This window comes from Chelonia mydas, chromosome 4 (genome assembly GCF_015237465.2).
Source record: "Chelonia mydas isolate rCheMyd1 chromosome 4, rCheMyd1.pri.v2, whole genome shotgun sequence".
Taxonomy (NCBI): Eukaryota; Metazoa; Chordata; order Testudines; family Cheloniidae; genus Chelonia; species Chelonia mydas.
This window is the reverse complement of record NC_057852.1, coordinates 61,144,680-61,172,250: the sequence shown is the minus strand read 5'-3', so window position 1 is coordinate 61,172,250 and position 27,571 is coordinate 61,144,680. Positions and strand designations below refer to the sequence as shown.

At 41.1% G+C, this 27,571-nt stretch overlaps 1 protein-coding gene and 1 long non-coding RNA gene across 6 annotated transcripts in view; one reads left to right on the top strand and one right to left on the bottom strand.

Annotated features, from left to right (window-relative positions):
• LOC102944868 overlaps nt 1-27,571 on the bottom strand; it is a 99,579-nt gene that overhangs the window by 70,488 nt on the left and 1,520 nt on the right. For 4 of the 5 annotated variants that reach the window (XM_043545870.1, XM_043545868.1, XM_043545867.1 and 1 more), the window contains exons 3-10: nt 24,867-24,936; nt 23,422-23,552; nt 20,087-20,175; nt 17,570-17,656; nt 16,356-16,455; nt 14,493-14,536; nt 13,433-13,510; nt 2,234-2,430 (exon numbers count right to left, since the gene is read on the bottom strand). In XM_043545870.1, coding sequence (XP_043401805.1) covers nt 2,234-2,430; nt 13,433-13,510; nt 14,493-14,536; nt 16,356-16,455; nt 17,570-17,656; nt 20,087-20,175; nt 23,422-23,552; nt 24,867-24,936 — 796 coding nt within the window. The remainder of the gene's footprint in view (nt 1-2,233; nt 2,431-13,432; nt 13,511-14,492; nt 14,537-16,355; nt 16,456-17,569; nt 17,657-20,086; nt 20,176-23,421; nt 23,553-24,866; nt 24,937-27,571) is intronic. The other variant, XM_037897447.2, reaches the window with a different exon arrangement.
• Nucleotides 245-27,206, top strand: LOC122465673. The gene is made up of 3 exons (XR_006290669.1): nt 245-256; nt 11,190-11,195; nt 26,793-27,206. It is a non-coding gene; the product is annotated as an uncharacterized LOC122465673 (long non-coding RNA).

Here is a 27,571-nt window from a genome sequence, read left to right as displayed (position 1 = left end):
TAGGACTCAACTGTTGTCTTCTGCTCAATTGCCAGTGATGACACACAAATCTATAATTCTCAGCAAATTCAAGGATTTAAGCATTTTTTTTAAATTCATAAACTTTTGACACTCAACAGCATATAAGGTGAAATACTTGGATCTTTGGGATTGTGACCCGATCACCTCCCCTGACTGAGGAGGCCTTCACAGAAAGGGAGTTGGAAAGAGAGCAGCTGGTGGTAATGTATCACACCACTGACTGCTGTTGGCTGGAGTGCGTTGGGCTGCCTCACGTGGGAAAATTAAGGAATTCACATTTGGAGAAAGACAAGAGTCTGTCCGGAGAAACATGGTAAAAAAATGTGTCCTGGCTGGCAAAAGTTGTATAAATGTAGGCCCTATATAGCCTTAATCTTTTTGTTGATAAAAGTAACAAGATAATCTAGAGAACATTTCAGGGCAAATAACGTACTTGACAGTGCACATCGTAACACGAGCGAGGAGTCAGTCAAAGCACTGCCTGCCTAGTTTTAGGGCTTGATCCTGTACCCACTGAAGTCAACAGCAATGTTTCAATTGACTTCAGTAATGCAGGATCAGGGTCTTACTCAAAAATAGTATGTATAAACCCACCTACATCTAAATAAGATGCAGTTTATCACTAACAAATCTATGCCTGAGAGTGTTTAGCAAAATATGAAAGCCATCATACAAATACTCTGAACTTCATGGAGACCAAAAATAAAGAGAACTTCTTCAGACATTTTCTGAAGAATGAAAATTTACAACAATCTTAAATGTCAGTGTCAAAACTACAACAGCAAGGTTCATTTAGTGTTAATTTCAATTGCCCCCTGCTATTATAGAATAATGTCTGTACAATCAAACGGAAGATTTGCAGGATTTTTACACGAGGTGAAAAAGAAATGCATGACATCCATCAACAAAAGGAAAACAGAAAGAAAACCTCTTTGTTCAAACACGTATTGTAACTAATCCTGCAGTACAACAAAATCAGCAATGTGAACATCAAAAATAGATAGCCTGCCCTGTTCTTTCTGGTGTACATGTCAAAGCACTTAAAACTAAAAGTATTTAAGAAATCTGTCTATCTTCCATCTGTTATATTTCTAAGAGGAGGACTAACTGAAAGTTCATGTGAAAGTTCATTTTAAGTTCAAACGTGTCATATCGGGTCATTTACAAGCTAAAAGTTCATTGGAAGGTTAAGGTTCTATTTTTTAAAAAGACTAGTGGCTAAAAGCAACAAGCTGGCCTTATCAGACTATTTGTCATTTGATTATGTTGCATGAGCAGAAGGTTCACTGTACAATTTTAAGATAGAAATGTTTTGCTTAAAAATAAGGCTAATATGAAAGCTCAGGAGTTTATCCTAATGAGTTTTAAGTTTGAGTTTTAATTGTTTTGGGTTTTATAAGGGAACTAGATTTCCATTTGGATAAGATCCACAAAAAGCAAATTCCTTTTCACACTGGTTTGTCTATAAAACATGGAACTAAGAACTAAGAGATGTCAAGTTACTCTAAATGAGCAGTTTAGCAAGGTGGCTTGTCCACACTACTGACGTTGAAGTCTAGTTTTCAAATTTAGGCCTGAAATTAAAGTATTTTGGAGGGTAGTGTGGTGGGATTCTGTAATAGCCGTTCTCTAGCTACGAAATCTTACCCTTTTTAAGGTGACACAGTCAAGTGGCTAAAAACAAAGGTTATACTGGGCTGTCTTAAGCAGAGTGGCTGCCCATTGCTGAGAGAGAGAGAATGAATGTGTGTGTGGGAGTGAGAGAGAAGCGGGGGGGGGGGGGGGGGGCGCGGCTGCATCCGTAACTAGTTAAAAAAAAAGGAGGGTGAGCTGGATTAAAAAGTAGTGAAGTCTAATAGAGATAGGGAGTACTTCCTGAAAGTCACATCAAAAATATTTTTAAATGCTACATAAATACATGCTTTATTAGACTTGCTAATTATTATATATGTATTTTAATAAAGAAAAGAAATTAGGTTACTCAAAAATCTGCTGAATGAATCACAGCTAATCTAAATTTCCAAAGAATGGCACAAAGCAATCTGGATATCCTTGTGAGACAGCCCATCTTAATATCATGCTTCAAAAGAACAGACTTTAGTAAAGTTACATGGAAAACATGGAAACTACAGTAACTACTGTAGCCTGCCAACATAACTTACTGAATAGATTTCCTCAATATAAGGGTCCTCTGCCTGCAACAGCCACTAACCTGGAATTTCAGTAATGGAAACTTGAGAAAAGTCACATGTGACATCTGGCAAGAGATAATGCTGAGGGTTGCCAATTTCATACACCAACTGTTCAGCCACCGTGCCAAAAGAGATTAGGCCCCCTGTGTCAGGTGGTTTGGATAGAGTAAAGTGTCCATCAGAAGAACATTCTACAATGGGAAACCCCATGTTATGCCTATAGAGTTAAAAACATTGAAAATGTTAAGAGTTCAGAATAAAAGAAAAAATATTAATTACTTCATAAGTAATTAACACATACCAACATTTTTATAGAAGCAACTAAATTAAATATAAACCAATAAGATACAGCACAGAACCTTTATAGACACAAACTCAAGAAAATACTGAATAAACTGTCAAGACAATCAACTAACTGTATTACCTGCAATAAGACAGATAAGACCACACACTTACATAAATTATGTTGCCCAGTAGTAAAATGTAGAAGTAACCATAGACAGAACCCCGAAGACACCAACAATGGCTAAAAGAAGGGTGAAGGAGCCACCATAGACTATGACACTAAAGCAGTGATTGAAGAGGTGGGAAGAGAATCAGAGGAGTAAAGACTCATGAAAACCCAAGGAAGAGGTAGAACACAGAAAGAAGGTTGTGACCAACAGTTGTGAAAGTAGACAGGCAGATACAGGAAATCAGAATCGAAAACCGGCCCTACAACTTGGCCATGAGGTCACTGGCGATTTATTAGAGCAGGAAAAGTGGAATGGAGGGTGGAGAAAACAGAGCACCTAGGAGTGTACTAGAGGAGCAGTCAAAACAGCAGAAGCAGACTGGGTTCAAGGATCTTGGAGGCAAAGGGATGTAGGGAGATTGGATTAATTACATCTTTTGAAGATACTTTTGTGGCCTTTGTAATAAATGGAAAATCAGCATCAGAAAACTGGAAGTATTTAAAGACACAAATAAATCATAATTCAGTGCAGTAAACTAATAAAACCCAGATGGGTAAGAGAAAAGAGTGAGGCAAAATAAGGAGAAAAGCAGTATGACAGAGAGAGAAACAGAAGGTTTTCATAAAAAAACAATGTAACTGCACAGGAAAAATGATAAACAAGCAGTAATAAATACAGTTCCAACACTGCTAAAATGTGGTTGACTCTTCATTGGCATCTGGATGAATTCTTGAATACAGTATAATCTCAGAGTTATGAACACCTAGGGAATGGAGGCTGTTTGTAACTCTGAAATATTTGAAACTCCGAACAAAACGTTATGGTTATACATTCAAAAGTTTACAACTGAACATTGACTTAATACAGCTTTGAAACTGTACTATGCAGAAGAAAAATGCTGCTTTTAACCATCTTAATTTAAATGGAACAAGCACAAAAAGTTTCCTTCCTTGTCAATTTTTTTTTAAAGTAGTTTATGTTTAACACAGTACTGTACTGTATTTGCTTTTTTTTTTTTTTTTTGGTGGGGGGGGGGTCTCTGCTGCTGCCTGACTGAATACTTCCAGTTCCAAATGAAGTGTGTGGTTGGTCAGTTCGTAACTCAGGTGTTGCAGGTATTGTTAACTCTGAGGTTCTACTGAAGTTGCTTTCCTAGTTTTAAGGCTTTTCTTCCTGTTTCAAAGAACTCCTCTGAGTAGAAGCAAAGATCAAAAAAGACACTTAAAACAAAACCAAAACTGTATACCTTCTAAAGAGGCCACCTGGCTCGACTCCTCTCATAAGAAGGAGGAGATGTGTCCAAGAAAAACTTTCCAGAGACAGGAGAAGAACAAATGGTGGAATAAGAGGAGCTAAGGAGCTATGCAGTCCCCCAAAGCATCTCTCTGAGGGCTTGCTTTTGATAGAGGCTGAGCATCACAATTCTCACTGAAATAGTGATCATCAAGCTCTAAATGCATACTTAAAATTGTTTTGCCTTTGGAACAGTCCTCCTGAACTAATTATGTTCTTGTTCTAATACAGGCAGTATACTCTACATGTAACTAAATTGGTTATAGAAAAGTTTGTGCATCTAAGTCTGGAGAACAGATATACATGAAGTTTTAAGGGAAATAAGCAAAGAAACCAGTGAACTCTTAGCTGTGGTCTACACTACAAGTTTAGGTCGAATTTAGCAGCGTGAGAGCGATTTAACCCTGCACCCACACAACGAAGCCATTTTTTTCGACATAAAGGGCTCTTAAAATCAATTTCTGTACTCCTCCCCGACGAGGGGATTAGCGCTGCAATAGACATCGCCGGGTCAAATTTGGGGTAATGTGGACGCAATTCAACGGTATTGGCTTCTGGGAGCTATCCCAGAGTGCTCCATTGTGACCACTCTGGACAGCACTTTCAATTCAGATGCACTAGCCAGGTACACAGGAAAAGCCCCAGGAACTTTTGAATTTCATTTTCTGTTTGGCCAGCGTGGCAAGCTCATCAGCACAGGTGACCATGCAGTCCCAGAATCGCAAAAGAGCTCCAGCATGGACTGAACGGGAGGTACTGGATCTGATTGCTGTATGGGGAGACGAATCCGTGCTATCAGAACTCCATTCCAAAAGACGAAATGCCAAAATCTCCAAGGGCATGATGAACAGAGGCTACAACAGAGACCCTCAGCAGTGCTGCATGCAAATTAAGGAGCTCAGGCAAGCCTACCAAAAAACCAAAGAGGCAAACGGCCACTCTGGGTCAGAGCCCCAGACATGCCGCTTCTATGATGAGCTGCATGCAATTCTGGGGGGGGGGCCCTACCACTACCCCACCCCGTCCATGGATACCTGCAAGGGGGGAGTCTCATGCAACAAGAATGCGGATTTTGGGGACGAGGAAGATGAGGAGGAGGATAGCGCACAGCAGGCAAGCGGACAAACCGTTCTCCCCGACAGCCAGGAACTGTTTATCACCCTGGAGCCAATACCCTCCCAACCCTCCCAAGGCAGGCTGCCGGACCATGAAGCCGGAGAAGGCACCTATGGTGAGTGTACCTTTGTAAATATAATACATGGTTTAAAAGCAAGCGTGTTTAATTATTAATTTACCCTGAAGGCTTGGGATGCATTCGTGGCCAGTGCAGCTACTAGAAAAGTCTGTTAACGTGTCTGGGGATGGAGCGGAAATCCTCCAGGGACATCTCCATGAAGCTCTCCTGGAGGTACTCCCAAAGCCTTTGCAAAAGGTTTCTGGGGAGGGAAGCCTTATTCCGTCCTCCATGGTAGGACACTTTACCACACCAGGCCAATAGCACATAGTCTGGAATCATTGCATAACAAAGCATGGCAGTGGTCAGTCCCTCTAGTCCCAGTTCCCTCCACCATTCGCTGATCTGTGCCTCTCTTCCACCCATATTCTCCATGCCCATCTCCTCCCAGTCTCCTTCCCCAAGCTTCTCATCCAACCTCACTGCCCGCACCTCCTTCCACTTCTCATCCCAGTCTCTTTGCCCAGTCCCAGTTCTTCCCCTGCATCCAAGCTTGTGAAGTCTGTCTCCCTTCCTTCCACCTTACAGATTCCCAGTTCCAAGTTCCTGGCCCTGCCAATCTCCATCTATGCCCCCAGAACCTACCTCCCAGGTACCTTGTCCCAGTCTACTCCCCCAGACCACCCTCTCAATGTCCTAAAACAGATCTTGTCCCCTATACATTTAAATCAGACTGCTTTCTCCCCCACACAACCTAGGTGCCAGCAGGGAAGTCACTAAGAGAACAGGAGAAACAGGTTCCCTGCTCTCAATTCCAGCACCCAGCCCACCCCAGAGCAACCAGGAACAGCCATCATAGGGAGAGTCTGGACCCACCCCTGTAGCCCTGGGCTGGAAGGAGCATGCTCAGTTGCTCTATGAATATAATGCATGCACGGGCTGGTCAGCATTAGGAGCTTTGAAAGGCTCACATATGCTTAGTGTCTAATACAGGTCTGAATGGAGTATCTGGCTATAGTGTTGGGAGATCATAGTCTAGGAGTTGCAACGGAGGTTGGATAGACGTTTGTAGTAGATCTGTTAGTCAAAACTACCACAGCCAGTACAGAACTACGAGAATGATCATGGCTTTCTCTCTTCTGATTTTGGAAATCATCCTGATGATCAGGGGAAATTAGTAGAAGTGATTCCCAAGGTCTCCTGCTGGAGGAAAGAACCAGGTAGTGAGCCTGGCCTCATACCTTCTCTGAAACTGAAGTTCTGACACTTGAAGTTGACACTGGAGGCAAACAAGTCTAATCACAGGGGTATCCCAATGCAGGTACAGCTGCTCTGTGATGGACCTCCACTGAGACCACTCATGAAGTTTGCCAAATTACTACCCATTCCCAGGAGGTAAAGAGCCCCAGAAGTTATCCTGCATTGATGGCGCCACTTCCAGAGCTTGATAGTTTCTGGACAGTGGGGAGAGAAGCATACACCTCCTTAATTGCTTATATAGTGCATCACAGAGATGTTTTCTGTCAGGATCTGCACTGTGGAGTTTTGAAGAACAAGTAGGAAGGTCATGCAGGCTAGCCTCATGGTTGTGAGTTCCAGGACACTGAAATGGAGCCCCATGTCCTCTGGACACCATTTCTCTTACATCTACACATGACTCAAGTGGACTCCCCAACCTGTCCCTGATACATCTGTGATTCAAGCCATAGTTGGGGAGGAAGAAGAGAACCATATTTCTCCATGCACATTTGCATGTTCCTTCCACCGTTTCAGTTCTATTATTACATGAAGTGGGACCACGACCTTGTTCTTGCTCATTAGGTGTTTTGCTGGGGAATTGACTGACCTGAGCCAGAGTTGGAGTGGCCACAAGTGAAATATGGTGAGCAGTATCATGTATGTGCATGATGACATATGGCCTAGCAGTCCCAGACACGTTCATGCCTTTGTAGTAGCGACGGAACTGACAGGAACCTGTCCTCAGGAAGATATGCTCTCACCAACCTGGAGTCAATCACGGTTCTTCTGAACTCAAATCACTTGCAATGGAACGAGAGAATTTTGATAATTCACTAGGAGGCCCAGCTGAGAGAACAAGGAGAAGGCGTGGTCTAAGTTTCCCACTGCCTCCTGTTGAGATTAGCAAATTGTCTAGGTGAGGATAGATATGAATGCGCTTCGGAGCTGTGCCACTACCCCTGCTAGGCAGTTTGTTAAGACTTTTGGTGCTGTATAGAGTCCAATAGCAGTATTTTGTACTAGTAATGACAAGACCCCAATGCAAATCTTAGGTTCTCCCTATGGGATGCATGAATGGCCATGTAGAAGCATGCATCCTGCAAGTTGAGAGCCATGAACCAGCTTTGAGCATGAAGAGATGGGATCTTGGAGGCAAGCGTTACCATCCTGAATCTGAGATGGCATATATATTTGTTGAGTCATCTCATGTCTAGGATAAGACAATGATAGCCCTGCAGTATTTCTTCTATCTCTCCCAGATGGAACAACAAGTCCATTTCTGGTTGTAACAGGCTCTTGTGAGAAAGATCCCTGAAGACGTATGGGAGCTGGGGGATGAGTAGGTAATGTATAGGGTATCCCTGGACAATGATTTTTAATGCCCATTTGTCAGCTGTGATGGCGACCGCAGCCCAGTGGAAACGGAAACTCCCAAAGGTGGGGGCATACTCCAGATTGAGAATTACACTGGAATCAACACTCCTGTCAAATCTACTGCCTCTAACAAGGCGTAAGGTTGGTTGAGGAGATGGAAGATGGGCATCCCCTAGAGCAGCTGGGCTTCTTTCTGTTAGTAATCAGGCTGTCAGCTCTTTGTCAGGACTGATACTTGTGCTACAGATCCACAGGATCTGTGCTATGCTCCTGCCTGTAAGCAGTCCCTTAGGAGGATCCCTTCAGCGTGTCAGATACCAAGTGGTAACACTTTTCCACAAGGTTAGGTCATGAGGCTTCAATGCCTCCTAGGCTGTGCACCGGGGCTCAAGCAATCTTGTTTCTCACCGTGAGTTCAGCCCAGCGAGTCCAACTTAAATAGACTCCTGTTCAGAGACTTTTACCCGCTTCAGGAAGTATCTGCAACAACTCCATGCAGCCTTTTCAAAACAGAGTACGGGTTATTAGTCAATGGGAATACAGCATAGGGAAGTCCTTAGGTTAGCACAGAGAAGCAAAGGTTAAGACATAGCCCATACTGGCCAAGCCAGGGCTCCCTTGAACCACGCTGCTGGAGGAATCACCTTTGCTTCCTTTCTCCGTCTCTGTTTCTTTTGTCTTAGTCACCAGTGAGACTGTCTCTCTGCAATGCCAACTCTTATCACAGCCTCCTGTTACTTCAGTCCATTGTCCTTCTCCTGCAGAGCTATGCTGCGTTCACATGTTCAGCCTGCCAACAATGGGAATCGCCAATTGTTCAGTTGTCTTTGTTGATATTGTCTTTTTGGATCCCTGATTGATATGGGTTGGTTCCAGCCAGTCCTTAATGACCCATTCATATCACCCCAGATAGTCATGTGACACAAACAACTCACTTCTCCTGCACTGCCCCAGAAGCAGAATTTTAATCCTTTTACATCCAGTAGGGAGCCCTAACAAGTCAAATAAGTCACTGCTATGCATAGTATTCATAAAAACATTAGACAGCTCCCACTTTTGTGTATGACTTTCTATAGGGCAATGGTGTATAAATCCCCAGGGACTGTAATGTAGTCTTCAAACCCTTGAGGGACTTGAGTATTCATCAGTCCTCTGGCTGAATAATTCCATTCCCTTGAAGGGCAGGTCCGCTAGAGTAGCCTGTACCTTGCATGATATAACCGAAGCCACAAAGCCAACTTCATTGTAATGGCTCTGGCCACCGACCTCACATCTGTATCAGAAGTGTCCATGGCCACCTGTAAGAATGTTCTCACCACCATCTGGCCCTCCTTGATGCTTTCCCTCAACATACATCTGTTCATCTTCAGGATTTTTGATAGGAAGGGCATAACCTTCTCCCAAATGCAGTAATTATATTTGGTAAAGAGGAGAGGGAGGTCAGCAACAGGGAGGAAAAATATATTTCGTCTTCAGATGGTGGTGCCATGGGGTGATATTGCCACAGTGACTCTTTGCACAGAGAACATCTCCAGAGGTGATCCTAATTCCTCCTGGATACATCTCAGGCCCTTTCAAGGCTTCATCACTTCATTGCCAGGAGTCTCTCTCCCTGACATGCCCTGACCAAGAACTTAAAGGCTCTGACCTTGGAGGAATGTTATTTTATGTCTTCCTTTCAGGACTTTCCTCTGGCTTTGGAACTGTGTTTAGGCTTCATCTGGCCCCATGATTTAGTTTCCCCCTTTGTGAGGGGGTACCAGTGCTGGCTCTATTGCCTGGAGCATTGGTGTCTGTGTGGCTAGTATAGGTGCCAGAGTCATCAATTCCACCATTGCTCATGATGCCAATGCCAAGACAGCAACTGCTGAGGCTGTTGGTGCAGAGGACTTCCTCAATGAAGTGGTCAGCATCAAAATCAGCTGTGCCAGCTTTGTCAGCACCCTTTTTGCCTTCTTTCCACTACCCAAGATCCCAGGATATGATATGTGCGGGAGTACTGGCCAATACTGGTTTATCTAGCCTCGTTCCAAAAATCGCTTCTGGGTCCAAATTGACCTGCCTGGACTACTCTAGCAAATGTAGTTTGAGGTGAGCGTCTCTAGATGTGTGGATCCTGGCAGAGAAAGTCTTCCACACAGTGTATCTGTCCAGAATGTGGCTCTCCCCTAGGCAGAAAAGGCATCAACTTGTATCTGTCTTTGATAGGTATCGCCTGTTGCAGGACTGAGGGTTTGGAGTTTGCTGTGAGGTGTTGCAGTTGACACAAAGTGCCTTGTCCCACTGGACAGGGAGGCAAATGGGACAGGGTGGGGAGGGGGAAGATCACCAATCTTTTTATTTTATTTTGGTGGTTTAGAGTGTGAAGGTAAGAGTGCACAAATTTCATTAAAGTGAACAGTTTTTAGAGTCTCTAATGAGACCAGTGGGTGGGACACTCATTGGGTTCTATCTTGCTTGCCAGAGACAGTTAGAAGGATCTGAGGGAGGGTGCCAGCTGTCCAGGAGCCTGATGAGGCACAGAATGAATGCACAGCCCCAAGAGACAGTGCTATTCAAAATAATCCAGTCTGCGCCCACGGGGCACACGCTCCTAAAGTGGGATCTGCAGTGATGTACTTGAAGAACACTTTTGATCCTAGTCAAGAAATACCCTTAGTGATGCTGCAATTTGGTTCTCCAGAGTCTGTGATGAATTCCGCATGGCCCAAAAGGTTTGTGATACCCTAACTGCTGGAGGGCAAACACCCTTGACTGAGGGCAAGGAGGCTCCTCAGAGTGATTAATAATTAGCATTAGTTCACTCTTTCCTGGATTTAGTTTTGGTCTTCAAACATTCCAGTGTTCCAATCACTCACAGGCACTAAGTCAGAGGAAGCAGTTTGTGAGATAGATGAAAAGGAAATATAGAATTGAATGTCATCAGCATATTGCTGGCATCACAATCCATTTAGTTTCAGTCTCTGCACTATAGGCTATTCATCAATGTTAAATAGCAGTGGTGATAGTATGTAGCAGTCCAGTAACAGCAAAAGCCACCTCTTATATCAATCTGCCAGAAACATCTGTCAGTCAGTCAATGCACAATGAATTTCTAACTAATTATACCTGAAGGATATAAAAGGAACTGTGTCACTTTTTGGTGGTTTTATTTAAATCAATAATGGGGGGGGGGGTCTCAAGCCCAACTTCAGTTCATGAAAGCAACTTTTAGAGATATGAGTCAGATAAGGGCACTGCCTCATTCCTTTGTTCTTCCTCAGCAAAGCAGCATAAATAAAATGAAACACTGTTAAGAGAAGGCTAGGATTGCACAGCTAAGACTTACTGCCAGGAAATACCACATTACAATTGCAAGCACTACTTTAACTTGGTCTTCTTCTTTGTTTCCATCTGCTCTAACGTTCTGTTTCCAACAGTGGCCAATATCAAATTTTTCAGAGGGAAGTTTTAAAAATCCATAATAGACAAATAAAGTAGGTCCACAACCAGCATCCATTTTAGTACTAAAAAAGAGATACAGTAATATAACCCTAACAATATACAGATCAAATGGCAGTTTTAACTCTGATTTGCCTGCCATTATTAAGTTTAAATGAAACCACCCTTTATTTATGCATGATTACATTTTCTGCTTAGACAGTTATGCCTTACAGGCCAAAATCTCAGGTGAGTTCATGTCTGTTACCTTCACTCAGTAATATGCCTGGCTGTTCTCTTCTGTTCTTGTGAGTAGACAGGGTATAAGCAGCATGGCTTTTTGTAAATTTCAGTACCTTAACTGGTGGGGTGTTGGGGGGTGGGGGTGAGAGGAGACAGTAGAAAAATGCATCAGGTGTGAGTGAGCAAGATTGCCCTCTAATGGTTAGTCTACAGAGAGAATAAAAACCCTGCTGTTATCGAAAGCTAAAGCCCTTTAATTCAAGTGCAGAGGCCTGGTAGAGGTTTTTGGAGTTGATTAATCATGGTTTTTGCACTGGCCTCACATGTGGATGCCTATGCAAGAGAGAGAGATTTATATAGAAATTGTGTCTTATTGGCAACACATGGATTCCTTACACAAATCCTGATTTTGGTGGTACTGGATTGTGGGTAATCCAGCATAACACAGAAGCTATGATTTATTTATTTTTAAGTTATATAAAATGATTTTGGGGAAGCTGATAAGGGTAGTTCTTTCTAAACCGGTAAAAGTCCTATTACAGTATGTACAGATTTCCATCAAATCCACTAGCTGTAGCTGGCTCTTTATGGGCATCTCACTAGTGCTGGTGGTATGCTAATAGGGAAGCAGATATTGGTGCATTTTGATCACTATTACAATAAAAACAAAAAATCATTATTCAATCACCTGGACCTACGTGAGCCAAGGTACACTTCCAAACATTCAAATACAAAAAAATAAACACTTCCATAAGCATAAGAGTCAAAGGTCTAATAATTTTGAAGTAGTTAACTATGATACTGAATTTGTTTGGTTATCTTACTTCTTAATATATCCAGGCCTCCATATAGGAACCAACTATTTTAAAACTGACCAATTTTAAGAAGACAACTCTATAATGAGTCAATTTTCTTCCCTGTGTTCCAGGGCAGAAGCGCTGGAACACAAATCCACTATACTAGCAAGCCAGCCCTCTTCTCTTATTAAAACCACACACCTCTGTTATTTAGCATTAAAAATTCCCAGAAACAAAGATCTACTAGCATTTTTACAGGAAAAAGCATTTTCTTTGGCTCACTTTATATAACAAAGCTCTTTTGGAATCCAGTTACATAGGATTTTTAAAAAGAAAAGGAGTACTTGTGGCACCTTAGAGACTAACAAATTATGCTCAAATAAATTGGTTAGTCTCTAAGGTTCCACAAGTACTCCTTTTCTTTTTGCGAATACAGACTAACACGGCTGCTACTCTGAAACATAGGATTTTTAAGCAGTTTCGTGGTACTGCAGGATACAAGGGGATATGCCAGTAAATATGATTAGTTTTATAACGTTGTAAGCTGAACAGAATGTCCTGTTACCACAAACACTAACTCTGTCACTAGATTCTCAGGCTAAACTGTACAATCATTAGGATTATTACGTGTAGGAGAACACTATCCACTAATGAACTAAGGTCTGAAAAGAGAGTATCTGACCCTGTGAGGTGCTAACTCTTGAGGTATTGAATACTCTCTCCTGAATGGTAGTTGGAGGTATTATGTAATTCACAGAAGGGGTTTAGCACCTTGCAAGATCAAGCCTGGACTAAGAAACATATTTTGCAACAGAAAAAGCATAGCAGCTGGGGAGATCCAACTGAAGGATTGACATAGTAGTTATAAAGTATACAATTGCCATTATCAAAGAACACAGTGAGAAGACAGACAGTAGAGACCCAAGAATAATACCAGATCATTCTAAAAAGTAGAAGATAAAAATATTTTTTTAGAGAAAACAATACCAAGGACAATAAACATGCAGATAAAGGCCCCAGAGCTACATTTATCAAAATTGATGAGAAGACTCCATTTGGAGCATGACAGGCCCTATGTAGTCAGGAAAGGTAATAGAAATACGAAGGATGTGTATCTTAAAGAGGAAATGTGACAAAATACACAGACAGGAAAAAGCACAGAGTAGAAAACTGGCGCTAATGGCTACACACAAACACTTTTATATCAGTATTACAGCTCCCTACCAGTCTGGAATCGTATGCCAGTCTGTGAATATTCCACCTGTACACTGAGCACCACATTCAATGAGATGGCCTGCAAGACTGGAAAACAAAAAACACTCCAATGAATAACTACGCTGAAAAACAAGCTGCCACTTATCCACAAATATAACAGTACAGTATAATCAGGGTTCAATAAGACAGAAAGGAACATGCTAGACACCTGCTTCATAGCTATTTGATGCAGTTTTATATATCAAGGCCAAGATTTTCAAAAATGACTAGTGATTCTGAGTACTCAGCTTGGGGCTCTCAGGCTCCCTGCTGCACAGCTGGGAGCCTGGCAGACCTGGGAACCCCCAGCTAAAACCAAAGCTCCCAGGGTTTTTAGGGACCCTGCTTCATGACAAGGAATCCACTGGGGACTTTCCAGGAGTTGGGCAGCTGGCTGACCTATTTTGTTTGTAATAGTCAAACCAACAGGTTTCAATTTTTCCAAAACAAGAACTTTTCAAAACGTCTGTTCTGCAGGAAATTCTGATATTTCAAGTTTTCATACCAAATCAGGCCAAAAACTTTTTCAAAAAGTGTCAGAATTTTCTGCAGAACAGACATTCTGAATTTTGACCAGCCCTGTTGATGGATCCACTGGGATTAGCTGAGTATCACACTTTCATACATTTCAAAGCCAAAAAAGGGATCATTCTGATCGTCTAGTCTGACCTCTTGCCTATCACAGGCCATAGAACTTTACCCAGTAATATCTGCACCCAGCCCAGTTACCTTATTGTCTATAACACAAGGTTTCACTCCTTTTCTCACAAAATAGACACAAACCATCTGTATAGTTTCTTAAGCATGTTTTTAATTTTCCTCATTCTTTTATTAAAATTTAGGTTCCAAAGCTTCTCAGAATGTTTACTTTTTTAAAGAGCTCATTTAATAAACTGTAGCATCCAATCAAGTGTATTCAACAAAATGGTCACCCATGTATTTGGTGTGCTGAAGCTCTTTAATAGCTCACTTAATTTTATTTTAAAAATCAAGACAATTTCATAACATTTTTAATAGTTATATCATTTACCTTCCAGCTGCTAATAAGTCAAACTCATCGCTGTTCCAGCCAAACTAAAAAAAATACAAATACATTATGTACACACACACAGGCTTCAAGAGATAAAAAAATTAAGTGGATGCTCTGAGTAATAAAGCATTGGTAGCAGCCCAATCTTCCTAGAAAATTGGAAGGGATTTTTGTTTGTTTTAATTGTATAGTGCATTAATAAATTAAAATTAACACAATACAAGCAATGAAATATTCAGCATTACTCATTTTACTATTTAACAGAGAAGACAAGCAATATATGAAAAACCACATACAGGCCACTCGGGGGGTAACAATGGCAACTTTTCGTGAGAGAAACTAAATAATTTTTCTCTCACGTATTTAAGTAGGTTATGAATAGAACAACTACTAATGACCTGAACTAAAAAAGGAAAAGTTTAGCTAGACATTCTAAGCATGCAGTCAAAAAAGAATAAGGTTTTAAAATAAACTATCTATGAATCTTATATTCATATACACACCTACTAATATTTTAATATGCACCAAAAAGAAAAAAAAGATGTCAACATTCCAAGGTGTATGGTCATAAAAGTATTCTGTATATATAAGTGCTCAAAAAACACCACACATCCTGCCTTGTGTTATTTCTGTAGCTAGATTAATCTGAGAAATGTCACATTAAAATTAAACTTTAAAAAAAATGTGTTTAGCCCTAGAAAACAGACCAGCAGAAGAGTAGAAAAAACTGCTCACCAGCATTTTATAAACAAAACAAAAAAGCACTTGTGCCACCTTGTGGCAAAGGACGTTTTCCATCTCACAAGGTTATGTGCAACAATTTGAACGTAGAAAAGATTAAGGGTGAAATCATGGCCCCATTTAAATCAACACCAAAACTCACATTGACTTTAATGGGGCCATGATTTCACCCAGTGGCTCTATCTTTTTGTACTTCAAATAGAACATTATTTGAACAATAAATCCCAGATGGAACAAGAGAGCTTGCCACACCCAAGTACCTCTTGAATGCCCCTCTATGGCCAGAGATCAATCTCTGGCACCCTGCCTGTGTCTCCCCCTCTTCCAGTCCCTCCAGTAATTCACTCAGTCCAAAGTTAACTAAGTCACTCCCCTTCTGGGGGTACAATTTATTTAGTCCTCTCAACACATACTGGTCCTCCAGACCCCAACCGCAATTCATTGTCTCTCCCCTCTTAGGTACGGAGTTGCCAGCGCTTCTTTCCAGAGCTGGGTCCCAATTCTTTATTGCTCTCCCAGCAAGTAGGAATTTGGCCCTCCAGGTCCCAAACCCAATTCAATCTCTCTCTCCCCCCGGCCAGGTAGGGAGTTGAGTTCCAAAGCTGAGTCCTAATTCACATTCACTCCCAGGCTTTACCTGGCTGGAGTTCAGCCTCCTAGGTCAGGCTACTAAATTCTGTTGGTATTAGGGTCTTTCCTATAGGAGAAGCCTTTCTCACTCCTTACAGTCTCTCTACAATTACCTTAGCTTCCACTTTCACTGCAACCACCTGCTGCCCTTTATAGGGAATTACCTGATCCAACTCAGGTGTGCCTCTTTAGTAATCAGGGTTGGCTAGCCCCATGCCCTCCAGGCCTTAAGGGGGGCCTAAAGGGACCATTTTAACATATGTATTAAAAGAAACTGGACATATGTCATGTGCCTTATGGCGAATTAATATGAATGTCAAACGTCAAAGAAAAGGCCAAAAGCTACATGATCTCATTATTTTTATTAAAATGTAGAAACTAAATTAAAAAGAAAAGTACTTGACAATGATTACTAACCGTTCATTCATATGTATTCACAATAGTACTAAAAGAGGGTTAAGTCCCAGTTATGAAAAACTGACTTATACTTACAGAATGAATGAGTGGTCCTAATACAATGCCACTGTCAACACATCTACCAGTCACAACAATATCAGCTCCAAGGTCAAGAGCCCTGCTTATTGGTCTTGCTCTGACATAACAAAAAACAACATTTTTTGTGTATTTAATTCACACTTCTAAAATAACTATTTTTAAAATTTATTTTAAAAATTAGATCTATGCCAGAGGTATCACGCACACATCCTTTATGATATTAACTTAAAAACACCCATTCTAACTATCTAAATATGTTCATTATATAAAGGATCATTCATTAGAAACACAGGGCAAACTAATAAAACTAGCCACCTAAATTGTGCAGCCAAAGTGGCCTTCGCACACATTAAGAGGTATGTGTTATCTGTGGGTTCCATTTTTTATTAATAACAATAATATTTAGCACTCTGATCTTCAGATTTCAAAGTGTTTTACATCGGATAGCAAGTATCATTTCACAGAGGGGAAAATTACAAAGGGCAACAAAAATTATTAGGGTTACAGAACAGCTTCCGTATGAGGAGAGATTAAAAAGACTGGGACTGTTCAGTTTAGAAAAGAGATGACTAAAGGGGGATATGGTAGAGATCTATAAAATCATGAATGGTGTGGAGAAAGTGAATAGGGAAATGTTGTTTACCCCTTCATATAACACAAGAAATAGCAGTCATGAATTAAATTAATAGATAGTAGGTTTAAAACAAACACAAGGAAGTATTCCACCCAATGCACAGTTCACCTGCAGAACTCACTGCCACGGGATGTTGTGAAAGCCAAAAGTATCACTGGGTAAAAAAAAAAATTGGATACGTTCATGTAGGATAGGTCCATCAATGGCTATTAGCCAAGATGATCAGGGAGACAACCCCATGCTCTAGGTCCCTCTAAACCTCCAACTGCCAGACTCTGGATGACAGGGGACAGATCACTCAATAAATTGCGCTGTGATGTTCATTCCCTCTGAAGAATCTGGCACTGGCCACTGTCAGAAGACACGATACTGGGCTAGATGGACCAGTGTGACCATTTTTTGTTGTTATATTCTGCTGCCTCATGTATAGTTCATTATAACTTTTCTTTTTTATATATTGAGTAAACAAGCCAAGAGCAATTTCAGAAGAAAATATTGACTGTCAAACTAAGAGAGCTCTCTTTCAACATTGTTGTTCCATCTAGAAAAATACGTATGCTGCATTAAAAATACTTACCTATCTTTCCTTGAATACTTGAAGATTTTCCTAGACAGTAAAATGTGCAGTGGTATAGTCTTCATACAAGTCTGCAGAAACCGTTTACTTAAAGAGACCAAAAGAAAACTCCACTTTCACACAGCAAGAATGTGGATTTTTGCAGTAAGAAAATGTTTGAGAAGTTGAACAATTAGCTATTTTTGTTTGGGAGGTTTTTTTTAAAAAAAAACGTAATGACTTTTGGAGGCCTATGTGAAAGAAACGGGAGGATTCCCTGTGCCCTTCACTGTGGGCAGGTAGCTGTTTTTAAAAATTACATACACTGGACAGACCTTTGGGAAGTCACAGCAAAGAGGATGAGTGAGATGGAAACTATTCTTATCCACAGAAGCTGTCCCTACGGAACAGGGTGAAAGCATAATAATGGGGCTATGTGGGGAATACTGCATTGCTTCTGCTTATGTTGTTCCTGGTATGTTAGGAGATCACTATATATAGTATGGGCTAGAACTCTGGCAGCTTTCATCAGCAGTAAATTTACAACAAAAAGCTTACAATATATTTGTATTCTTATCTGATTATGCTATGTAGCATCATATATTTTAAGGCCAGAAGTGACCATTATGATCATCTAGTCCAGGGGCAGGCAATAATTTTCGCAGGGGGACCACTCCACAAATTTTGGTAAGTCGTCACAGGCCGCACATTTCTACTATATTAATGGAGGGGATGCGGGATCTGGGAGGGAGTTTGGATGCAGGAGGGAGCTCCAGGCTGGTGCAGAGTGTTGGGGTGCACGACAGGGTGAAGGGTGTGGGCTCTGTGAGGGAGTTTGGTGCAGGAGGGAATCCCGGGCTGGGGCAGGGAAGTGGGTGCAGGGTCTGGGAGGGAGTTTGGGTGCAGGAGGGGGTTCTGACCTGGGGCAGGGGGTTGGGGTGCGGGAAGGGGTACGAGGTGCAGGCTCTGGCTAGGAGGCGCTTACCAGAGGTGGCTCCCAGCCAGCAGCGTAGCAGAGCTCAGGTAGGCTGCCTGCCTGCCATAGCCCCATGCCGCTCCCGGAAGTGGCTGCGGCTGGCTGCTGCTGGCACATCTCTGCGTGCCCCTTGTGGGGAGAGGGACAGCGGGTCTCCGTGTGCTGCCCATGTCTGCAAGCACCGCCCCTGCAGCTCCCATGGCTAGTTTCTGGCCAAGGGGAGCTATGAGGATGGTGCTGGGGGTGGGGGCAGCGCACGGAGCTGCCTTCCCCTCCCTCCCGCCACTGGCATGCAGAGACATGCCAACAGCAGCCGGGCGCTTCTGGGAGCTGCATGGGGCCATGGCAGGCAGGCAGCCTGCCTGAGCACTCCGCTGCTCCGCAGGACTTTTAGCAGCCCGGACTCAGAGATCGCAAGGGGGCAGAGGAGGCCGGACAGAAATGTTAGTCAAGGCAGGCTGGGCAGAAATGTTAGACCGGCCAGATCCAGCCCACGGGCTCTATTTTGCCCAACCCTGATCTAGTCTGACCTCCTGCATAAAATAGGCCACACAGTTTCTCCCAGTGAACCCTGCATCAAGCCCATAACTTATGGCTGAGCTAAAACATATCTTATGTTTATGCAAACAAAAGACTTTGGACTGCCAAAAATCAAAGAGAGAAGAGTTACAAAAGTAGTATTTTGAAAAAGAAAAGAGAACTAAAGACATTTAGTCTTTTAAGAATCATATGCCAACACATTCATTGTCTGCAAGTAAACCAGGCATGTGTGTATACTTATAACTGGACAGCTATTAAAAAATTCTGAACAGTCAAATAGTGATATAGAATAGGAATGATGGGTCAGACCACCCTGTTCCACAGAAAAACCTGCAGAAGCGGGACAAGCGGAAGAAAACTCTTGAAAGTTCCTCTTCTGAAGTTTTCTCTGAACCTTTCCCCCAGGAGGAAAGAACATTTATGTTCCCCATGGGACAGTCAGGAAGTTTGGTTACCAGAATCCTCAGATCCATAAAGGTTTTGGAGGGCAGGGCCACCTACGCAGAGACTCCTGGACAGCCCAGCTTCATCAGGAGTTTCACAGCAAGGAGAGGTGCCATAGAAAAGCTAATGCAGCCTAAGATTATATTACTTTTTTTCTACAGATTCCAATGCTTTTGGTTAGGGATGATGCCTCCAAAGCAGCTGCCCCCTCTCCCACCACCCCCGCCACCTGTTCCATGCAAGGAGAGGAGCCTCTGCATATGGATCTCAAGGGATTGTTGGTATTGTTCAAAATTAAACTGAACAAAATTTTTTTGGCATGAAATAAAAGCTGAGGACAAATGATGAGAGACGTGATGCCAAAGAGCTACTACAGGAAAATCACAGTGCTAAATATTTATGAGACAGAAAGAAAATAAATCTGATTTTGCAGGCTGCCCAACACCATTAATTCACTACATTATTATTATTTTACTTGCAAACCAAAACAAACAATCTTGATGCAATCAATGGAATGTGTATGACATCAACATTTTTAAAACAACGTACAAAACATACAACTTTTTAAAATATCTCACCCAAGATATGCATTCATGCTGTGAATATTCTCTGGAAATGGCTTCCCACTCTCCATATCTGTGATACCAGCTCCTTTTAGGTTGTCTTTCTATGAATATTTTACAGTATTAAATATCAGACAACAGCAAGTATGCACCTTTTAGTAACTCTAGGCAAAACGGTATTGTTAAAATACCTAACAAAAAGTAAATCACTTTAACAAACACTGTCCAATAAGAGGCTGAGTTAGTCTTTTTTCACCAGAGCTTTCGTGAAGTCAGAGGAAACAAAGTCTTCAGCTTCAAAGATAATAAACCTACACAATTTATCAACTCATTGTAAGTTACAGTTTCTTCAGATGCCCTTATCACATTTAAAATTGAACATAGCCAAACCCTTTCCACAGAAATATCTGCTGTAATCACAGTAGTTGAAAGGTCAGAAAATGAAGCTAGTGTTGAGGCTCAGACCTCACCGCACTGGTTTCAGTAGCACAATATCAATTCAATCTTAAAGTGGAGAGCTGACACTTCATTAATTGTGGAAAAACTTCTCTGGGGTCTTATGCAATATTTGGATCCGGATTACCTATCTAAACAACCTTTCTGAAGACCTAACGTCTAATCCTACACAGCTTTCAACATTACAGGTGCCGGCAGACCTTCTGTATTGACCCAGTTAATAAATTGGATTTTAGTGGCTTGATCTTTGACCTTTTCTCTTCAGTCCATCCCTATTTCTCATTACCAAAGCTAATAAAGACAGAGACTACTCTAATTGATTAGCAACTTAGCATCTGACAAAAATCTTCACTTCTGCTACATTTCTTTTTATTAAGTGTAATATTGGAACTTTACACACACTAAAGTTTTATCACACTGCATTTATCAATTTAAAATGTTTAGTGTCAACAATACAGATCATTATCATTTGAGCCCTGCAAATCTGCGGATATCTGCTTTATATCGGAGGACTGTGTTCGCAAATCGTGGATCGGATACAGATACAAATTTTGAATCCACACAGGGCTCTAATTATCATCTACATAACTATGTGTCACTCATTTGACTACTGGACTAACAAATTAGAGAATCTAAATGCTGACTGCAGATCAGAAATGTCTAAACTGTGGTCATGGGATGATCAGATCAGCAACATACCAAAGGTGAATTCCCGCCCCCCCCCACTGACAAAACCCCCAATGACTTCAGTAGGGTCAGGATTTCACTCCGGAAGTCAAAAGGCTACACCTAATTTGTAAACAGTGGAGCAGATTCCAGCTTTCTTCACATTTAATGGCATGCTAGGAATTGTAGTGTCGGTTGGCCATGCCCCTGTATTAATAATTTGAGAGGGTGCAGACCAATCAGTGACACTTTGAAGTACGTTTGAACAACCATGTGTCCATCTCTGTCTAAAGTTATATCAGTTTTCCCATCAAGTGTAACATACAATGCACTGAAATATCTAACAATTTTCTGCTAGACTTCCTGAGTTAAAGGGAAAATAATCACATCTGCAAAAAATACTATATGAAACACAGCATTTTCCATTCTAATTCTCTTTGTTTTTGCATAGGCGGTCTACAAATAGAGGAAAAATGCAGCCTCTTAGTACAATATTACCTAGATTTCAAATGTCTTAAGGCACCCAAACGGCAAACCTACCAACCATAAACTACCTTAAACCAAATCACAATAAGTTACCTACTAAAGAAACCAGCTAGTACTTTATAAGCTACAGTAGAACCTCCAAGTTAGGAACACGTTGGGAATGGAGGTTGTTCATAACTCTGAAATGTTTGTAACTCTGAATAAAACGTTATGATTATTCTTTCCAAAGTTTACAACTGAACATTGACTTAATACAGCTTTGAAACTTTACTATGCAGAAGAAAAATGCTGCTTTTCCTTTATTTTTTAGTAGTTTACATTTAACACAGTACTGTCCTGTATTTGCTTTTATTTTATTTTTTTCCTCTCTCTGCGCTGCTGCCTGATTGTGCATTTCCAGTTCCAAATGAGGTGTGTGGTTGACCAGTCAGTTGGTAACTCTGGTGTTCGTAACTCTGAGGTTCTGCTGTATTGGAAACAGTCAATAGACATGAAGCTTTGAGTCTGTGCAAACTATGGAATGTTCGATTTAAGAGATCAAAGATTCACTGTTATTTAGTTTATACAGCAACTAGAAATAAAAAATAGCTTAGGGCTAAATCCTGCCTTCTCTGCACTCAGAGAGCCTTACATACAGTGGCTGAGCTTCTGTGCAAAGGACAAGGACTTGCGGACCTGATGCATGCGGAGTTACACCTTCTGCAGACTGCCAAGCCTAGTACTACAGTGTTTGAGGCAGGCCAGGGTATCTGCCATTAAAGGTATCCTCAAGGGAAAAGTAATTAAGCAACTCTACTGCCTCTCCACAGCTAAAACCAAAGTAACTACTCAAACTAAGCACAAGGGGAGTTGGAGCAGATTTGGGGTGAAATTCTGGCCCCTGAAGTCAATAGCAGAACTCCCACTGATTTTCGTAGGGCCAGGTTTCACCCATGGACTGTATTATTAACTTTTATTTCAAATGGATCCGAAGCACAAAAATCATTCCGTTTAAAATGAGTTATTTTTCTAACACATAACTTATGTACCATCGTTCATGAATAGCTGGGAAAAAAATTGACATTTTTCTCAATGTTAAACATACTAGAAATTCAAATGTCCTGTCTGGTTACGAAACATTTTCATCTTGCCCCCACAAATAAATATCTACTTTTGTAACATGATCCACTGGAAATACTAGTATGATTAGAATTTTGTTGAACCACAGACAAAAGACAAGGTAGAATAACAGAGGGCCAGCTATTAGTACATTAGATCCAAAACTAGTTTTACAATGTCAGCTCAAAAAGGAGAATTCATTAGCTTTTAGGCACACTCAAGTTACTGTTTATCTATACTAAACATGTCAGTTTTGAGAATATACCACTAAGAACTGAAACACCTGAGCTACTTTGGGCTCTTGTAATCCCTCAGATCAGATAACTCATGCCTTCTGAGTTTAGCAAATAGAAAGCATGATCCTTAGTAGTGATTATGGAATCAGCCATGACTGCAATCAATCTAGTTCATTTAAGATAAATTTGATTTGAGAAATATACATTTAACTTTGTGCATGCCATATATAAAACAGATCAAGGACAGAGGTTATTTTCTCAAATAATGATGCAATGTATAATAATTAATTAAACAAAAGTGACGCTCCCAATGACACCACATATTTTAAATGGCATCTCTGTGCTGTAATGAAAGAATTAATCAAACTTCCCACACTTTTACTGAGCCATAAAATATCAATAAAATACCTCGCCCATCAGATCATCTCCAGCAACAACAGCTATTTTCAAATCAACATCAGCTTTCTTTGCCACCTCTTGAAGACCAGCAGCACACGCAAGTGGATTCATTCCACCAGCATTACTAATGACACGAACACCTTAACAGAACAAAAAGTTCAGTGTTAAAACCACCAGTTATACTACAAAAAAGGCTTAACACCTGAGCCCCAGGATGCACTGTTGCATGTTGTCAAGCACATGATCAATCAGAACAATAAACCAAATATTGTGCTTTCTTATCAAGTCAACAGATGAACAATAGTTGTGACTGGTACAACTCTCAAACCTAATAATAATTTAAACATCTACACTGTTCACTACTTCATTGAAGACGCTTGGTCAAAAACATACAGCTATTCTAACATTGCAGGCATAATCTGGAATTGTGAGAGGATTTTAGGGAGATTAGTACTACCTTTTATCCACAAATCTGACTTCTAAGGAGTTGTGAAGAATATCAGTATGGCTGCATACTATTAGCATAAACCTTCTATTAGTATAAATCAGTATGTCTCTTCTACCAACAGAAGTTGGTCCAGTAAAAGATATTACTTCACCCACTTTATCTCTCTATTAATATAAATAGATAGAGATTGTCAGGAATTTTTAATGACGTGTTTTTTCATTGGAAAATGCTGATCTATCAGAAGCAAAACTGTTCACAGGAAAGGGTTTGTTGTGACAGATTTTGGGTTTTAGACAAAATTTTGAAAAAAAAGTTTTAAATTGTCTAAACATCCTGTTTTGACACTTTCTAAATGAAAAGGTTGTTTTTCAATTCGAAATGACTTTTCATTTTGAAATGTAATTTATAGTATAAAAAAGGAGAAAAATAAAATGGTTGAAGTCAAAACAAAATGTTTCAGAATTATCAAAATGAAACATTCCAGTTGACCCAATCAATTTTTTTTCCCGGATTTTCTGTTCACTAAAGTTTTCAAGATACTTGCCCAATTCAGGATGGGGAATGTTTTGGATTTTTTTTTTTTTTCAAATTTGAAAATTCCCTGGGATGGGAAAGCCATTTCCCACCCACTCATTAAACAGTTAACATGAAACTGGATAAAAGTACATCTCAAAGAAGACAAGAAAAATGCAGTTTCCCTTTTAAAATAAATGCATAGCTCAATTTATACAGTAGGTAATATATAGTGTATTAGGTATGGGGAAAATGAGAATTCCCTTTGTTGAATGTTTTCATTCAAAACGTAGAAAAAACAGTCAGACTTCCTATATTCAGATTTGAAGTAACAAAGTACACAATGAAGATATGAACACTAAGGATCTGATCTTGTGAAGTTCTGAGCACCCCAACTAATATTGAAGATGATAGTAGTTAAGAGTGATGAGCACTTCAAAGATCAAGCTATAAATTATTAAAGTTGTCCAACCCATATTATTCTATAGCATACCTTTCCTGTGAATGTCCTTAATATAGGGACCCATTGCAGTCAACACAAAATCAGGAGTGTAACCCAAATCCTGAAATAATAAAAAGTTATATAATTTACTTGCCAAATCTTGGTCATGGGTAAATCAACTCCTTCTCTTTATTGGCTCTTAGATTGCAGAAAAGATTGAAAAACAGCGTATACTCATTTTCTTAATTCTATAATTAAAAATGGTGGATTTCTTTTTCTAAAGGAAACCTGGAAAATGTTTCTCTAAAATAAAAAAATCCTTAATTTAACAATATATAGATTAAAATAAATACAACACAAACGGACATCACTATATTTTTACAGGAGTCTAATTATATATTATAAATACCATTATTTTTAATTAGCCTTTGGAATCATACAGGGAACAAATGATCCAATCAATTCTAATTATAAAGTAAAATACTAAATATTGACAATGTACAACAAAACAATTCACAGCTATCCCATTCAAGGAGAAGTTTTATTGAAGCCCTATGAATTGAGACAATGCATTCAAATTTCAAGCCATGTGTGCCTAACTCTCTGCTGGCATAAACTGACGGAACTCCTTTGAAGGCAATGAAGTTTTGCCGTTTCATTAGCAGATATTTGGCCCATTGTTTTTAACATTAAATTGAACTCATCCACAATCTAGTGGGACTACTCATGTGACTAAGTCTTTGCAGGATCAAGGCCTGCGGACTCAACCCTGCTCCCACTGAAGATAATGGGAAAACTCCTTTTGAATTCAATAGGCCTGACCTTATGAGGGACTGGCCAACTGCTGAAATAATAAAGGCTAATGATGTTTAGTACCACTCAAGATTCCACCCTTAAATTGATATATGAATGGTGAGGGATCATTTCCTCCTCCACTGAAATGCAGCGATCTCTGGAGCAGCCAAGATCAAGTATTTGAATCTCAAATTTTGTTATAATATGTTTATTAAACTTATGAAGCTATTGTACTATTACTATGTTTATATTAAAGTGCATCTTATTTTCAGACATGACTATAATTTACAGAATAAGAATGAATAATAGAAACTACAGTGACTACTTCTGCGGGCATTCTGCACCAAAAAAATAAAAATTCTGCACACAGTATTTTAAAATTCTATAAAATTCTGCAAATTTTATTTGTCAAATAAATGTGGAGGCTTCAGCATGGCTTTGGGGAGCACAGGCCACTGGCTGCACAGAGGTGGAAGATCACTGTGCAGCTACCACCCTGGGACACGGACTCAGCAATGAGGCTGCACCCAAACCCTGATACAGTTGCAAGGATCGGGCCTGCCCCAGAAATACCCCAGGGTCCTGCCCCTCCATTCCAGGTGAACCAGGTATGAGCAGGCAGGCTCAGCAAAGTAGGATCTAAGTGTGGAGGGGCTTAGTGTGGGGGGCTCCAGGTGTGGGTTGAGAGGGTTCTGTGTGGGGCAATCCGGGTGTGGGCGGCTCAGTGGGGAATCTGGGTGTGTGTGTGGGGGGTGTTTCTGGATGCACAGGGGCTTGTTGGAGGGTTCTTGTTGCAATGGTAATGGGACTCTGCAGGGGGATCCAGGTGAAGGTGGTTGGGGCTAAGCAGGGGGGAGTCTGGGTGTGAGGCGGATAGAGCTCGGCAGGGGGGTCTGGGTGTGGGGAGGCTCAGTGGGGCATCCAGATGCTGGGGGAGTGGGGCAGAGATCCAGGTGCAGCTGGATGGGGTTTGGTGGGGTGGGGATCCGGGTGGCTCATTGGGCTGGTCCAGGTGCACGGGAAGTGGAGCTCATCGGGGGTGGAGGCTCAGGAGGAGGGACTGGGTATGAGAGGGTCTGGATACACAGGGGTAGAGTAGATGGGGAAGCAGCTCCCTGTACAGGGATCCCTCCCCCTGCAGCTGAGGAGCAATGGGTACAGGAAGCAAGGGGGGGGGGGGAGTTTACAGTGCTTCTTGTAGCTGGGGGAGAAATCTGGGGGTGGGTCTGACCCGGCCCCAGAAGCCATGCAGGGGAAGAGGAAGTCCTGTCCTCTTCAGCCTAGCCGGGACTAGCAGTTGAGCCCGGCACAGCGTAGGAGCCACCAGCCAGATCTTCCCCAGTCCCGGCCCCTGCCCCACAATGATTTAGCTCTCTGCCGGCTACCCTGGGCATCCGAAATATACTGCTAGGGAGGGTCGCATGACCACTCTTGTGGCTTCCCCTTGCTTCCCCGTCAGAAAGTCATTTTTCTGCAGGGAAGGAAAGAAATCTGCAGGGGACATAAATTCTGTGCATACATAGTGGCACAGAATTCCTCCAAGAGTAAATAACACTCTGATCTTCCAATATGTTTGTATTTCAATTAACAGTATCTTTCTAATAGAGCTATACTGCTGGTATTTCTTAGTAGTAAGATTTTATGTTTAGTCAATCAAATCAGATCTGCCGGCTGTCATCTCAGATTAAAATAATCAAGACTAAACGTTTGCACTGTAAGACTATTAACATTTTCCTATGTAAATACTAAGTACCTACTCCTACAGATTCTTATTCATGCAAGTAGTCCCAGAAGCCATTGGCTGGATTGGGCCTGATTTATTTTAAAATCTTAATGTTTGTGTGATAATGCTTTCCAGCCAACTGTTCTGCATCACTCAGCAACTTGAAAGATTTGAAGCACTTTTAAAATACTGATCACTTTGTGATGATATTTGAACATTTCAAACAGCTCAAACTGTA